The 16,077-nt window shown below is 41.8% G+C and overlaps 1 protein-coding gene across 2 annotated transcripts; it reads right to left on the bottom strand.

Annotated features, from left to right (window-relative positions):
• Nucleotides 1-48: 48 nt before the first annotated feature.
• Nucleotides 49-15,910, bottom strand: rassf8a (Ras association domain family member 8a). Of its 2 annotated transcripts, XM_027027730.3 has the most exons (5): nt 15,612-15,908; nt 5,584-5,757; nt 3,658-4,625; nt 2,676-2,820; nt 49-1,515 (listed from the first exon to the last, which is right to left on the bottom strand). In XM_027027730.3, the coding sequence occupies exons 2-5, from the start codon at nt 5,684-5,686 to the stop codon at nt 1,394-1,396; spliced, it is 1,338 nt and encodes a 445-aa protein (XP_026883531.2). In that variant the 5' UTR covers nt 5,687-5,757; nt 15,612-15,908; the 3' UTR covers nt 49-1,393. The 2 variants fall into 2 exon arrangements, with proteins under 2 accessions (XP_026883531.2, XP_026883532.2); XM_027027731.3 differs by lacking the exon at nt 2,676-2,820 and having other exon boundaries at nt 15,612-15,910.
• Nucleotides 15,911-16,077: the final 167 nt, after the last annotated feature.

Genomic DNA, 16,077 nt, shown 5'->3' with positions numbered 1-16,077 from the left:
GCGTATGGTTCACTACATTTACAGCATGTGATTGATAGTTATAGACTATACAGATTAATGCATTTTATTAAAATGGCACCAAGGATCACTGGACCTTTCTTTCTTTACATACAAGTTCATAAAACGTAACATTGTCATTTTAAGATCATCTTATGCTAGCATAACCATGTATATGCTAAATGCCGGAAGCTAGCTTGTGTAACTGGTTGCTCCCAAAAGCCTACTACTGTTTTACAATTACATCATACAATGAATATTCAGCAAGTAAATAAGTGAGTGAATTCAAACGCAACCATTTATAAGTAATGTAAAAGACTTCAGTTCACTGTATCGCCATGTAACACACACACACACACGAGCAGACTTGGGGGCTCCCAATGGATCAGATCACATTAATGCTTAAATTTTAGCTTTAAGGCACTAGTAACAAATATAACAGCCACACAGCTGTCACCGGATAATTTGGTAGACCCTAATGTTTGATCTGTGTGGTACATGTAATACTGCAGAGTTTAATACTTCAAACATGCAAAATGCTTACACATGGCAGTCTTCTTGCATAAGACTGTAAGGTTTAAAAGAGCAAACATGATACAAATCATATAGCCACAGACAGGCCTATTGTTAACTGCAACCATGCACTTACACATTTTTGGTAGCCATATGAGCAGGAATCTTTGGCTCAATATCAGAAAAAAAAAAAGTTAAACATGGTACACAATGAAGTGTAGTGACTGTGGCGAGCCCAGCATATACTCTTATGTAAAGAAAGAAAAGGTGCACATGGGAACATCTCTCCGTGGCTGAACTAACAACTTTACAAAAATATTTTCACATTTCTGAAATGACATCTCTAATCCGCAATCCTTCCTAATACACCTGCTGCCTCGTAGTCAGAACAACTGCTCACACGTGAAAATAACCTTTACTCAGTTTGCCAACTGTGGGTATGTCATTAACCTTGCAATAAAGACCTGCAAGTGATGGGAGATGCTGCAGACAGCAGATGATTCTGGTGTTGAGGTATATTTACAGTTTACCATAGTGAGAAATTGTCCCATACTGTATCTACCAACAGGGTCATTAGCTGGTCTCTGAAGACCTGCAAATGATGTCAGATGCTGAAGACAGCAGATAATTGTGGTGTTGAGGTATATTTACAGTTTACCGTAGTGAAAAAAGTGTCCAGTCTTGCAAAGTACTCCATCTACCAACCTTAACCAGCAATTCACTTTCTCTGAGTGCCTTTCAAATAACTTGTGGTGCAATGCTCCGCATAATTATACTGTCAAACATTTCCCTTAAAAAACAACCCCCCCCAAAGAAATAACCAGGTGGTGGGGCAGGACAGAGAGGTGAGCTATGTGGAACTGTTAGAGGCAGGTGGTTGTCCTTAGACATAGATGCCCTCGGGGTTGAAGGTGGAAGCAGTGGGGCTATGGAGCATGCGCAGATTAACCCCCACTGTGTTAGATGGAACAGGCCGCTTCAGCGAACCAGTCAGAGCTGCAACATCTGGGAGGAACAAGAAAAACTTGCATTGTGCATTCCGTTACGCAATGGCAGCTGTTTTTTCTGCCAAAGACAGCACCCTAGTGTGAAGTTCACCTTAGGGTGAAATTCACCCTCAACAGTTTCAATACTGTGAAACTTTACGCAGAAATAGGCAGAGAGGTTTCACACACACACACACACACACACACACACACACGTATATATGTGTACATACGCGTACGTGTATACATGTATGTGTACACACACACACACACACACACACGCACACACACACACACACACACACACACACACTCATACACACAAGTATGTAGTTTGTTTATTTTGCATCATACTCCATTAGGTGCTCTTAATGAATCACATCATGTCAACAATGGCATGAATGGGGAAACAATGTGGTTGAAAGATAAACAAGCTCCTGATTACTGCAAGCTGCTTGAATAAATTACTTTGCAAGTCTTGAGGTAGCCTACGTTATCCAAAAAAAATTCTCCAGTTCAGTTGTATTGGTACTATTATTGCACACTTGGTCAGTCTGAACCTGATTTTTAGTAGCATCAGAGCCATGGGTCTTTAGAGCTCTGGTGCACTCACGCTTTTAATGCAGACTGCTCAAGACTGGGGACTGGGTATCTCCAGTGTGAAAAAGTAGCTGGCAGCTAAAGATAAAGTAAGTGGCGGTGGTCTGCCCGTCTCCTGGCAGCCGTTGCCAGAGGAACCAGCATTGAACAGAAGTAGTGGGTGGAACACATGTAGCTCTCAGCGGTGGGCCTAAATGGCTTTTAGCAGTGTGAGGTGGGTGAAGGAGAGCGGTGATTTAAACACTACATTACTACGCAAGACGGGTGTCATTTCTTTGGGTACCCTTTGCCATTTTTGGACAATTCCATGGTATTACCTAGCTTAATTAAGGCTGAAAAAAGCAACAATTGACTGGCATTGCATCATGACTGAACCCTTAAAGACAGTGTGACGTCTGAGGACTTTAAACACATTAACGAACTGGAACAATATAATACATCAACTCACTGACAGCTGTCCACAGAGTCAAATAACTCGTCTTTTTGCCAACATTAGCAATTGGCAGTTTGTGGAAAAATCGGCTGTTGACAAATCTACGAGCCGAGGTATGGTTGTATACGTGTGGAACGAAGATGCACCTGTATTGTGAGGCGTGGGGCTGGCCTCGCCTTCACTGGGCTCTACGGGCAACACGGTGACTTTAGTGCCGGTCTGCTGGATGAACCGCTGCAGGTTTACCTGCCTCAGTTCTTTGGTCAGCTGCTCCAGCTCGTACTGACTCTCCTGGAGAAAAATGCACAAGGCCTTAAATGTGCTCAGCTATGGGTTCTTGGGTTACGGCAATGGCTGTTGAACTGATTTCTAGATATTTCTAGAGTGTTGCTGATACTGAGGCCTTGTCTACACGTACAAATGTATTTTCGGTCCATACGTAGATGCCATTTTGTGTCACTGAAAACTAACCTGTTGCAAACCTCTTTTCAGGTTGAATTTAAAAACGCTGTTTACAGTGTTGTCATGTAGTCAGGGAAAACAGCTTTGTCTTGTAACATCAAGTATGTGCTGTTATCACCTTTGTTTACTTGAGGCATTATTGTTTAGTGGCTCACATCGCCAAAATAGTTCTGGTTCTAACATTGCTAAGACGACTTGTTACATGTAGAGTTATTCTGTACAGTTATTCTGTTCTAGTGTGACCCTGAGAAACGCCATTATCAGACCACACAGGGGCATAGGTTTCATATGAGCAGGAATTACTGGGTTGGGCACATCCCCACCTTTAAAAACTACGCCTATGCAACTATATGATTCGCCTCGTGTGCAATGTTGTTAGCCTATTGGTTTTAAGGCTTCCGACTGGCTAACATGCTCTTGGCAATGTGTTTTTGCTTGTGTGGACGCGATAAAAAAAAAAAAAAAACTCTTTTCTTTTCTTTTTTTAAAAAGAGAAGAAACCCTGTTTTAAAAGATCCCCATGTAGGTGTGGACTAGGGTTGGCACCAATTTTGACAATAGACACAGGTTTTTGCATGTCAGCTTTTAAACCAAATTGGTCAAACATATAAAGCCTAATAAATTTTGTTTTAATTAGCAGCATTAACATTTTTTTGCACAACCTACCTGTAATCTCCTGCTTGTCTGGCTGAGTGATCTGTCCACAGCCCTGCTGCTACTGTCCAGCTGGGCCGTGTGCTGTGCCTGGGCCTTGAGCTCAGCCTTCACTCTCTGCAGCCTGGCCTTCACCTCCCCTTCGCTCACCTTCTGGGTCTCCCTCACCTCCTTCTGCAAGCGCTGGGCTACCAGGCCGGCCTCGACGCCCTGCAGGCAGGCCAGCCGCTGATCCAGTTCGGCCTCGCACGCACGCAGCCGGGAACACAGCTCCTGCAGCCTTTCCTCCAGCTGCCTCTCGCTCTCGCGCTCAATCTGAAGCTCGCTGGCCCAGAACTCCTCCTCCTCCACCTCCACTTGGTTTCTCCGCACCTGCTGCTCCAGGTGTGCCACCTCCTCGGTCACGGTCACCCAGGAGTCCTCAGCGGCGTCGCCGTCCTGCCCCTTCTCGGCCCACGCCTGCAGCTCTGCCTCACGCTCCTCCGCCCTGTGCCCCAGGACGGCCAGCGTGTCTCTCTGCAGCCTCACCAGACGGCTCAGGTCCTCCAGGTGGCCCCTAGTCAGACGCGGGGACGTGGGCAGGCTGTGGTGCCCGTTATTTACCAGGAGCACGCGGCGCTTGGTGCCAGCGTCGCTGAGCCTGCTGCCGCTCAGGATGTCCCTGAGGCTGCGTGGACCCCCAGTGAAGGTGAGAGACTTGCGGCGTGGTTCCCGCCGGCGGAGCGAGTGTTCTCCCGGAGCCCGGAGCTTGGCCATGATGGGAAGGCTCTGTCGATGTAGGCCGCGCTCTGGGCCCAAGTGGGACAACCTCTCAGACGGGGGGCGCTCTGTGAGAGAGGGACCTGTCCGGTGGAGAATGAACTGTACGTCGCCGGCATACTGACCCCAAGTGTTCAGTGAGGCCACGGGGCTCTCAAGAGGAGCCAAGTGTCGCTCGGTGTCTCTCCATTTCTCGATCAGCGTATATCGCCCGGTGCGACCTGCGTGTGTAGAGGGTGAACAGTCAATTATATTCACAGTTTCGGTTTGCCTTCAGTTTCACCAGGCTTCAACTTTCCATTTTTCCCTTAATGGAGACAATCTGGTAGTTATCAAAGCTGAATAGTAATTAAAAAGCTTAATTAATAAATATGCAGTTAAAAAGTTACAAATGAAATGTTTTATGTAATAACTTAAAGGAAACGGGTACTATAGTGAAGACTTCAGGGCTCTTGCCGCTTCTTGCCCTTTTTTTGGGATGATGACTCAGAGTTTCCATTTCACCAGGCGCTTTTTGAACCTCAGTCCATTTCTAGCCAAAGCATGTGCAGGGGGTATGTTTGTGTGTGTGTGTGTGTGTGTGTGTGTTCGTGTGTGTGTGTGTGTGCGCGCGCGTGTTGGGGGGACCTACAGATTACACCAGCATTTTAACATCAGAAATAGCCTGAAAATGACGTCAGTGAGAAGTTTAAATCAGAAATTGTTTTGGGTCTTTCTGGTTATGCCATCAGTCTAAACCTCTGTTCTTTCTTGAAGATATTTTTCCCCCTCAAACCAAGTATCATTTTTGAGATACAATTTGAAAATATATTTGAAACAACATATATGGTGACCTTGGACAGCTTCTGAAGTTGAACTGCCAGCACAGACATATGACTGACTTTTAGTAAATAATAGAAGGGTGTACTTGATCAGCCTGGAAGCCAGACAGTTTAACCCTCTTGGGTCCAATGGGGAAATTCCTTGTTGTTTGTAATTGATATAATACTTAATACACAGAAATGCATTTACTCTTCTTATTACTGTGGTATTAAGGAGTGATTTTTGGAGTGCTGGTAGTATGGAAAAGGTTTAAGTATGAGACACTACAGCATCTGCATTAGCAATCTAGTTACCATCATCTAATAGCTCAGTATAACCTGCACAGAAGCGCTTCTTTTTCCGGGCCATGTTGCGTACCTATTGCCTGAGCCAGCGCTATGACCACTTCCTGACAGGTGGTGGCTTCCGTGACACCACAGACCACGCGCTGGACTCCATCCACCCAGACCTTCAGCTCCATCCTGGCTCGGGCAGTCAGGCACAGAGCCTGGAGCTCTGCACTCTCATTCCTCCAGCACGCTCTCGGCCAGTCTGTGAAAGCACACAGCCAGATCGGAGGGGTTATGCAACACGACCATAGAGCAGCAAAACATGGCAATGTACATGCTCAACACGTCCACGCGTCACTGTGGTGCTTTCTGAGTAATTCTTAATTATGGCTTTAAGGTTTTTGTCCCCCTGCGCAAACCACAATGCTTACATCACTGTACCAACAATACTGTTGCCTAAGAAAGAAAAAAAGTTTTGTTTTTTTTGAAAGAGATTGCTAATTTTTGCCTTCATTCAACATCCCAATTTTCTGTTTTAATCTTCCAATAGGGAGTTAGAGTATTGTGTTTTGATTAAAGTATGTACTTAGAAACATGATCTCCTCTACATGTCTCTTGTTAGCTGCTTTCTCGCTAAAACAAAAGCTCATTAAATGTGGGAAGAAAAAAAAAAAAAAAGACCAAAACTCCATCTGGCCAAACACAATAGAAGTGTGATGTTGAGTCACTGATTCTCCCAATCAGGAAAGCTTCATAAGAGGAAACGCCTGCACTGCTAGCGGGAACCGTCTGTACTCTCGCACACTGGCAAGCTTCCTTCCTCAAAACTTCCCTCATGTTTAAAAAACAAAAGTGGCTCTTACAAACCCCCCCCACTTTTTGCAAGGCAACAAGCTTTTAGCTATCGTTACATGACAACTCAAACCAAACACATGGAGGCAAAAACCTCTAGTGACTTTATACAGTGCAGACTCAGAGATGAATTAGTGGTAGTTTTGGCTTGTGGTCATGGAGATAGCCTAGGGAGGGGAGGATGGGTGCAAACAGTTGGCCACATTGGATACGTCCTGGTGGGGATAGTGGGACCAGCTGGAGCCGACGTGCTTTGCCTCCCACTTACATGAGTATTTAAGCAAGGCGGACTGCAAACCGTGAGTCTGGCCAGCTTTCTGAGGCTGGGCATAAAATATACAGTCATGTGGGGGGGGGACGACGACCGTAAAACCTGAAACGATCCTTCATCTGCAACATTTTAAACAGGGTAATACGTATTGCAAAAATATATACGATCCCCTTGGATGTAGCCTATAGGTTACATTTAATGAGACAAGCTAAGGCTGAAGGGAACCATATGTCTACAAAGCTATTTTTGGATATCTGTACTAAACGCTTAATCAGAGCATACTGTTGATCCAATGCTAGTAATGAGCATATGATCTATGGCATAATTCAGGTCATATGGAGTTCACTTTTTTTTCTACAAACTTACAAACAGTAAATAAGTGCTCAGGAGAACTCCAGCACAATGTCAATGCTTTATTGTTTTAATGCTTTTAAATAAACCAGTACAAATTAAATGTCACATAAGCCACGGAGATGAACCAATTACAAAAAAAAAAAAAACAAAAAAAAAAAACACAACCACAAACAAAACAACGCTCATTTTAAATCACAAGTCAGCTAATCCTCTTCTAAAAGAATTAATGTGTCCATCGAGCAAGTTTCCTCTGATCGATGTCAATACAAACAAACATTCTTTTTATTCATTCATTATTTTGACAGTGTGAGGCTTTTAAATATTTGGCTCCCCAATTGGGACAAGGACAATTTGGTGCGGGTGTAGAGAAATACAAAATGGAAAAGCAGAATATTTCTGCAAGCCAAAGACCACAGAATGCGGCCATCATCATCCAGAAGCAGAACTACAGCTGAAAGTGACTACTTAGTTTGATTTCAATAAAACACAAAAAACCCAATTTAAATCCCTCTACAACACACACACACACTATATATATATATATATGAAGTAATTAATACAAAAGCATTTTGGAGATAGTGACTTAAGTATTTAGGTTCTCATGACTCTGTAGCAAAATGTTTGTGCACAGGGAAAAAAACAAAAAACAAACACAAAAAAACACAAACTGTGAGAAGCATACCAATCTGTGTTCTCACTTTGTAATGAGCCAACTCACCCGAATTCGTCTTTTATTTATCTATTAGTTCACTCTGGTAAAACACATCTTGACCAAAAGAAATAGTTTATTTTCTGAAATACTACAATGCATTTGATGTATGCATTTCATTTGGTTATTGCAAATAAATTAAAACTGAGAATATGTAAAATACAACCTCTGCAGGCTAATTTTGTGGTAGTCACTGTGAGAATCACTGAAACAACAACATTAAATAAAACAGGAGTGAATTGAATCTTCTACTGTTACAAGGATTCTTTATTTTGTACTAGATTTTATGCAGCGTGTTATTTTCAAAAGACCATAATTTTGAATGTATTCCAAAAGAATGTATTTTTGTGTTAATATTTCCTTCACTGGGGATCACTAAGGCTGTCCAACAGTGACGGCATGCTTCTTTTAAAACTTCACAGTGGCTGTGAGATCAGCACAGTCTTCTGCCTTTATACTGGTGAGCAGTGCTTTCAAGATATGAAACTGATACTGGGGTATTATCTCTGTAAAGCTGACCCATCAATAAATATACTATTCACAAGAATGCATTTTAAATGTTGTTTTCACGCACCACTGACAATTCAACATTATTTTCCCCTCTCTGCTTAAAGAAAAATAAAAGCCTTTACAGACATCTTCCTCTGAAGGACAGAAAACCCTTCCATACTTATTTTGATTCTCACATAAGCCTACATAAGCAGAGCAAGTGCTGACAACGTTAGTGTCCAGTGCCATATGGTCTCTGTCTTGGGTGCCGTGGATCCCCTCTAAGATCACTCTTTTCCAAGTATACATGTTGGCACAACCCAAGCCTATGAAAGAAAGCCAAAAAGAGCCACTGCATACAACATCCAATTGAAATGTTCTTCTGATTTTCCATGCCAAATGGTAATTAAAGGAATACTTCAGCACTCTGTAACTTAATCTTTTTGTACAGTAACTAAAGCATGTGGTTGATTACCACAAACAGTCATTTTGCTCTGAAGCATGTCATCAAATGACACTCTCTCGAGAGAGACCAGTGTAGCTCGCATGTTACCATTAGTAGCTCTAGCAGAAACATACCTAATATTCAGTCCACTGAGGTATGATGGGGGAGACAACGAAAGCATGTGAAGGTCTACAAGAGTATCAGTTCTGAAAAACACCAGTAGCTAGTGCAGCTGTCAGAGAAACTAAACTATGCTTCCTCATTCCTGTGCAGCAAAATATTTGCTGAAGCATTTGCACTCTGCATGCTATAGACAGGGTTCTTTGGTAGGCCACAAAGAAGTGTTGCTGTAGTCTAGACAAGTCGACCCTAAAGCATGTGTAACTTTTTTGCCATCAGCTGCGGAGAGAGGTCACGGACATACGATGCATTTCTCCTGTGAAAGAATGCATTGTATACAAATATTACACAGTCCTTAAAGCTAGGGTCACTATCCAAAGTAACTCAAGTTTTTTTTTTTTTTAAATCACATTTTTTTTAGTCTTCACATATAGGGACACTTAACTGCACCTTTAATTTGTTAAGATACTATAGCTTTATTGTTAAACATTTCTCAGGGTCACAAACGCTGAGGGCAACAAATCACAACCACTCGATCCTAGAGCTTGCAGAACTCTGACCACCAGACCACAGGTCAACTTGCTAGCATACGTTTATGCCTTCCAGAGTGACGGGTACCATCACACTGTTCCCTCCTTCAGTGGGTGATGTTTTCTGTTGCACGGCCTTCAGCCTGGCATGAAGTCCAGTATGAACCCCTGGTGAGGGGCATGGGTGTGACCTTTGAGGAAGGCGTGTGTGTTTGCGTGTGATACGTGAAGCTCACGTGTGCAATGGCTCTTTGCTAGAGTGGTCAGCACACGTTTCCCACCTACCAGCCATGGGTTCAAGACCTGGAGTGGCTGAGGTCCTTCGCTACACTCAGTTTTTATTCCTTAAACATGGAACTCAGTCTTGTATTTGTTTACCTACATAAAATTGTGAAATATCCATGATTTGATCTCTTCTAGACAGTTAAAGAAGCTCACAGAGCTTTGAGAGTCAGTAACTAGAGACATACTGTCTGCATAGTGATGGAAGGAAACAATCTATTTATTAATTGTCATGGATAAGTGAGGCATATATAAATTAAAGTAGAGCTTGTTCCAGGATCCAACCTGAGGGACTCCACAAAGGAAGACACTTAAATGAATGATTTCCCAGTACAACATGATACTCACTGCCACTCAAATAGAACGGAAACCAGTTTAGAACAGAGCTGGAGAGACCTGCCCGGTTTTGTAGTCAATGAAGTATATTGTGCTCAACTGCATCAAAAGCAGCACTACAAATTAAGTGAATAAATCAGCCCTAAAAATAAGATAAAAGTTCGATGCTACAAAAGCTGAGAGAGACAGTGTTTAAAGCGAATGTTGAAAAGCACATGGTGTTGGGCTCTGCTTCGCTTTGTTTAGTCCGTGCGGAGATCAGAGTCTATTAATACACCAAGGTGACAAGTCAGCTCTTTAGAGCAGAAGGCTTTCGAGTCCAAATGGACAACCAGTTTGTGCTGCTCATTAGCCTTCGCAAATACAAGTCAAAACACTTCAGTAAAATGCTTCATGATTAATTGATGAGGATACTGAAATGGTGCTTCTTGCCTCACTGTGGACTGGAAGGTCTACGAGGTGATCATAGGTAATGCAGTCCCTAATGGAAATCATTTTACTACAAACATGCTGCCTAATTCACTACATTTGTCATTTAAGAGCTCCGAAAGGCCATGGGGTTTATGCTTATTAGCCTGTCCATAGTGGGCAAGAAAGAATTTGGGGTTGTCTATGACGGTTAATGGAGCTTGAAAAGTAGACCTAAGATACATTAACTTTATTGATAAATGAGTTCACCGATTTTTCTAAATGTAGAAGAGGATTGTGCCTCTGCTTTCATGCAATTTCTTATTAATTTTAAAATGGTGGATGGGCTTCTTCACTAGGGTTTTAAAACTCCTGGACAGAGGCTTGGTTTTGAGTGGGATTATAGAATTAATGCCTTCATTAAGTCTCGAGGAAAAACATGAGTCAGAGGAAAAGACGTTTCCACCAAATATTGCTTTATAAAACTTTTCTTGTCAGTAATTTTGCCAGTGAGCCTCAATGAAATTTCAACATCCAAGTTATCAAAACATCTCGATATCTAAACCATGTGACGTAATCAGATTGAAGGTATGGCCATGTTTATGTATAGGCTCTGTAAACTGCTGTGTAAGATCACAGGAGTCCAGTGAAATTCTAAGATCTTTAGCAAGAGGATCTAGAGGTTTAATAAGGTGAATTTTAAAGTCCTCAGCAAGTTGTAAATCTATTAAATCCTGCACTTAAAACTCACCAAAAAGAAAATAAAGCCCCCTTCATATATTCAGAGTGAAATCAATCAACATTAGATCTCACTCTATCCTTCAGATTCACAGAAAGATGTGGAGAATTCCCAAAACAATTTCTGCATACAACTCAACATGCTATGAAACTGACAATAAGCATGAAGTCCTTATTAACCCTAGAAACTTGTGCATCATAGATAGAGGCTGTAAAGCAGATTTGCTGTCAGTAATCCATCCCCAGTGATGTTGGGGATAAAACCCATCTTTAAACGCCTCAGCAGCCTGTGCAAAAAGTGCACAATAAAGAATGTTCCTATTTCAGATCCACTTCACTGCAGCAACCCCGCCAGCAGACGCTGAAAAGCATCTCAAGGGATTGTGTGCTCTGTGCTAGAAGGTCTTCACGAGCCCATGACTCAATAGTCTCCACAGCACCATAACACACTCACACACAAAACTTTTCATATTTTCAGGGAGCCATGTTTTTAATGCATTTTCCATCAGTGAGTTAACCTTTTTGGTCAACATCCTAAGCCAAATTAGGGGGGGAAAGAAAATGCCTCAAACCGCTGATGCTTGACTCACAAAACAGTCATATGACATGCATCAGTATGACTATACACATCAATGACCAAACATCAGTGTGAATCTTCAGTGTACTGCAATAATTAATTCAGTTTGTTAGTCATTTTTCCAGCAGCCATTTTAACCATTTCATTTTTTAGCCTTATAATACTGTTTAGAGATGGAATTGTCCAAGACCTTCATTCATAATCTTAATAGATCATTACCCAATAGCTTTCAATCCTCTAATCTTAAGCAAACTTGAATCAATTATGACTGAGTACAACTTGAGCAATTGAGGGTTAAGGGTCTTGCTCAGGGGCCCCAACAGTGGCAACTTGGTAGTGGTGGGGTTTGAACCAGCAACCCTCTGATTACAAGTCAAGTACCTTAACCACTGATCCCAAGGTAGCAAGTAAGGCATCACTGAGGTGAAAGAAAAATGATTGACAAACTGTAAAACATGGCCTGGTGTGCACAAACAGCCCTCAGGTAGCACAAACTCAGAGAACGAGTAAAGATGGGGCAAGTCCTGCAGAATGTGAACTAACTGGAAGACAGAGTGTCTAAAGCTTTCCTATACAAACAAATCAGTATCTTAAAACTTTGATCAATTAATCAATGAACAAAATGCTTCCGATCTGTTATGAGCCATTATTTGTTTGTCTGTACGCACATGTGCGCACACACGAGGAAAATTTCCACACGTTTCTTTGTAGGCAAAAGCACCCATTCACAGTGTTCCTTTTTATGGACTGCTTTCATCGTCCCCTAGTCCCCTCTAAATAAGTGCACCTCTGTTTTCAAAAGGACAGAACGGACAAAGGAACTTCAACAGTCAAGAGGCTTAAATCATGACAGGAAATGGCAGAATTAAAAAGAAATGGCAACTTTGCTTGTCTCATAAGCGGGGAGCACTGACCCAAAGAAACAGAACGGAGCTTTGTGCATCAGCATTTGCTACTCCTTCTGCTGCCATTTGCAGCTGAACTGTAATTCTGTGTGTGCCTTCTCTAGCTGCCATGCTACATGTAATTACTAGCAATTTATGCACGCTGAAGTAATTGGTTGCAGGCCTCTTTTGAAAGGGATCCACTCACACACAAACAGCAAAAGCATTCTTTAAAAGCAAGAGGCTTCCTCTATATTGAAAAAGGGGCTAAACATGCAGGGTGATGAACTTGTCTGAATGTCAAATTTTGCCCTACGGGCATGAACTACCAAAAAGAAACCCATAGAAGCAGAACTCAAAGTTACATGCTAAAATTGGTGTCAGTTTTCTGATTTTCCAGCAAGTTTAGCTACTGTTGAGAGATTGTACATGTTCAAAACCACAAGATATGGGCCTTGATTGTGCACCATAGACAAGGATAACATTGAGCCATGAACATTCCAAACTACTGTGCATACTCAGACATTACTAAGATAAGCACACTCACAAAGAGGGCCACTCAAGCTTGGATGTGGAATTCTGCTGTATGTACACCTTCATAGCTAAGAAAAAGTGTCAGAATAGTTGTGAATGGTCTTAATGACATCCGGGATTAACACTCGAGCAAGATTCAAGGTTGTCTATCTGATACATCATTCTGATATGCACAATTCTCCACAGTGGCTTACTCATCATCACGAGACACAAAAATATGCAAGAGAGAAACATGGAGTAGCAGACTGTATAAACTGAAGGGGAGTACAGAGCCTACTTGAAGACAGAATCATAAGAAAACATAAATGCACACATTTGTGTACAAGAGATTTCTGCACCTGATCTGGTAGAGTCACACAGCCAAATCCTAACAGATTAATTAAGCAATGCAAGTGTTCAGTTGCGTTCATTTATAGGACGTAAATAGTCTAGATGCTGTGGACTGAGAGAGTCCATTAAATATGAGCGAGCGAGAGAGAGAGAACAGCAGAGAGTCCTCCATCTGTCTCTTACAAATAAGTACCGTGTCTCTGAAGGCTGAGAGGAAAGAGGAAGGAGAACAGAAACAATGCTGTCAAACAATAGCCTAAAGGGTCTTGGATTCCAGAAAAAAGTTAGCAAAATAGACATCCAAGATATGTACTCACTGTGAAATCTCAAAATCTGGCACATAATTATAAATAAAAATTGGATCACCTCCCAAAAATATAGAGCAAGGCCACATTAGGCCACCTAATACTTTTCATTTATTCCATAATGGAGTACATGTGCACCGACATGTTTTATACAGCTGATAACATTCATCATTTACACAGTGATTATTTTGTTGCCCTTGGATGGACAGTTTGACCAAACGCTAAGCTTCAAAGTATGTCAGTATTTCTCAGATGTTTTAATAATGCCTATTCTTTCATCTCCAGGGCCCTGAAATCCATTTTTCTCCTGCAGAAAAAGAGTCAGATAATTTAGAGATTAAACACAAATCCAAGTACAAACTAGCAAACACTGGACCATACAAAGTTCAATTCACTGAACAGTCCGCTTCCAGAAACTTTGCAAGGCAAGGACAGCGTGCCTTCTGTGGCATTTGGCTGCAGAGCAACTAAAGCTGCCTTAGCTGTCGTAAGCCTTTCTCAGGAGTTTCTGGAGTCCCGTCTTGGCTGAGATGTTTTAATAAACTCAGGAATAACCTCCCCCCAGTCAGGAGGTCAGAACTGGCAGACTCGCTAACATCTGGATGGCACGTTGACTGGATATAGTACTGTCTTTGTTCTTTTGCCATGATTATGAACGGCAGGCTAGCTTTCAAGCGCAAGTCAAGAGGGAGAAAGTGCTATTGGTCAAGTGGCTAAAATTGTCCATATGGTTAATATTAATACTGTTTGATCTCATATCTTTTGTCACTCATGAAATTCTCATAAGCGCTCCTGTTTTTCTGAGTTCACTTTAGAATGCCCCAAACAAGGTACTTTTAAACTTGACATACATGATCTATTGTATACAACAATCTAGCATCAGTGTTTCTTTATAACACACAAAAGAAACCAAAATCTGGATTTGCAAGATTATTCTTAACATTTCTATAGTTAGTCAATTTAGGTAGTTCATATCTTAGCCTAACTCATTTCAGCCGTTTCAGTCAAAATGTTTTCTGAAATAAGATACCATATAAACTTATTATATACAATATATTGTATATACAATAAACAAGATGCTATGTGAAATAATAATGAACACTGAAAGTAATCAATAAGTTAAAAACCAATGAATTTAATTCTACTTGCAACAGAACAAAATAAGTCAAAATGTTAGTGATGAATAACTTAAAAACGTATTACAGATCAAAATCGAACAGACGCGAGGTTTAAATATGAAGCATATATCTAACGAATAAAGTTGGTGTCATCACACTAAAGTCAAGACAGCATTAATGCAAAGTTACAAATCCACCTAGTTCTCTTTGACATCAATACGCCATTAGATTTAAATTTTATTAGATTGCCGTTTTGTTTGCAGGCAGTCTACACCATCCCAAAGCCAAATCCATGCTGATGTTGGCGCTCCATTTTCCATATTTTGAAGGGTTAACACGAAATAAACAAGTGAAGCTGTTCTCCACTCCATAAATGACCCCGTTCTACCTATTTGCTAAAATAAAACTTCATCTACATCAGAATGCAACAGAGACTACACCTCACGGCCAAACTCACAAACCTGAACCAAAGTCACTTTAGTAAGAGCGCTCTGAAAGAAACCATTTAATCGCCACAAACGCTTTGCTAAAACATGCAAAGTCGGATAACTGTCGCTGAAATCAGCACGTTTTTAAAATAACTGACCGGGGATTTGCTTTATATTTACCTCATATTCAGGAGTCGATGAAACGCACAACCTGGCAAATCTCCTTCCCCACTCTTAGGTGGGATTAAGCAGATTTCAACTTATTAATAAAGCGTTTCAAACAGTGGCAATAGTATATATTCTTAATTACGTTACAGTTTAATCACTACAGTATGTCCCTCTATGTGCGAGGTACATTATCTCACGCATGAGTCTTTTTTTTTTTTTTTTTTAAAGGTCGTCTTACCTTTCTGCTGTAGCCCCAAGAAAGCAAGCAGGGTTGACTTTTACGCGCACGGAGCTACTTGGTGTGAAGTTTCTTCTGGAAATGTGCAGCAGCATGCAGAGTCCTGCTCATGTCCTCGCACAATGCTGTCCAAACCAACCTCTCCGAGCCAACGCGAAGACCTTCCTGCAGGAGCGGACTGGATGAAACGACAGGACTAACTACCGTGGCTCCCTTCCCGACACAAAGTTTCCATGCCGTGCTTACAGCGCGATAACACCCCGCCCGGCCAGCCCGTGGAGACCAGCCCCATCTCCCTTTATGAACGGTAATAACGCCGCAACGGCGCTGGGCCAGCGCAAAGCATTCTGGTTACTTTTAAAGCTACACTGCGTAACCCACCGCAGGGGGAAAAAGTTCATGCCAACTTTGAAATATGCTAGTTCTGGTTTAAAGTATGACTAGGCATGCGGTCATTTCTGAGCGT

The sequence above is a fragment of the Electrophorus electricus genome, chromosome 4 (assembly GCF_041902795.1).
Source record: "Electrophorus electricus isolate QZ-2024a chromosome 4, ASM4190279v1, whole genome shotgun sequence".
NCBI lineage: Eukaryota > Metazoa > Chordata > Actinopteri > Gymnotiformes > Gymnotidae > Electrophorus > Electrophorus electricus.
The sequence above is the reverse complement of the archived record's forward strand: the minus strand, read 5'-3'. Positions and strand labels throughout refer to the sequence as shown.

Bases quoted from the DNA above. Each gene is read 5' to 3' on its own strand.
- rassf8a (XM_027027730.3), bottom strand. From the start codon at position 5,686: ATGGAGCTGAAGGTCTGGGTGGATGGAGTCCAGCGCGTGGTCTGTGGT. The intron at 4,626-5,583 runs GTACGCAACATG...CTACACACGCAG, and splicing joins AGCGCTGGCTCAGGCAATAG to GTCGCACCGGGCGATATACG. The intron at 2,821-3,657 runs GTAGGTTGTGCA...ATTTTTCTCCAG, and splicing joins AGACAAGCAGGAGATTACAG to GAGAGTCAGTACGAGCTGGA.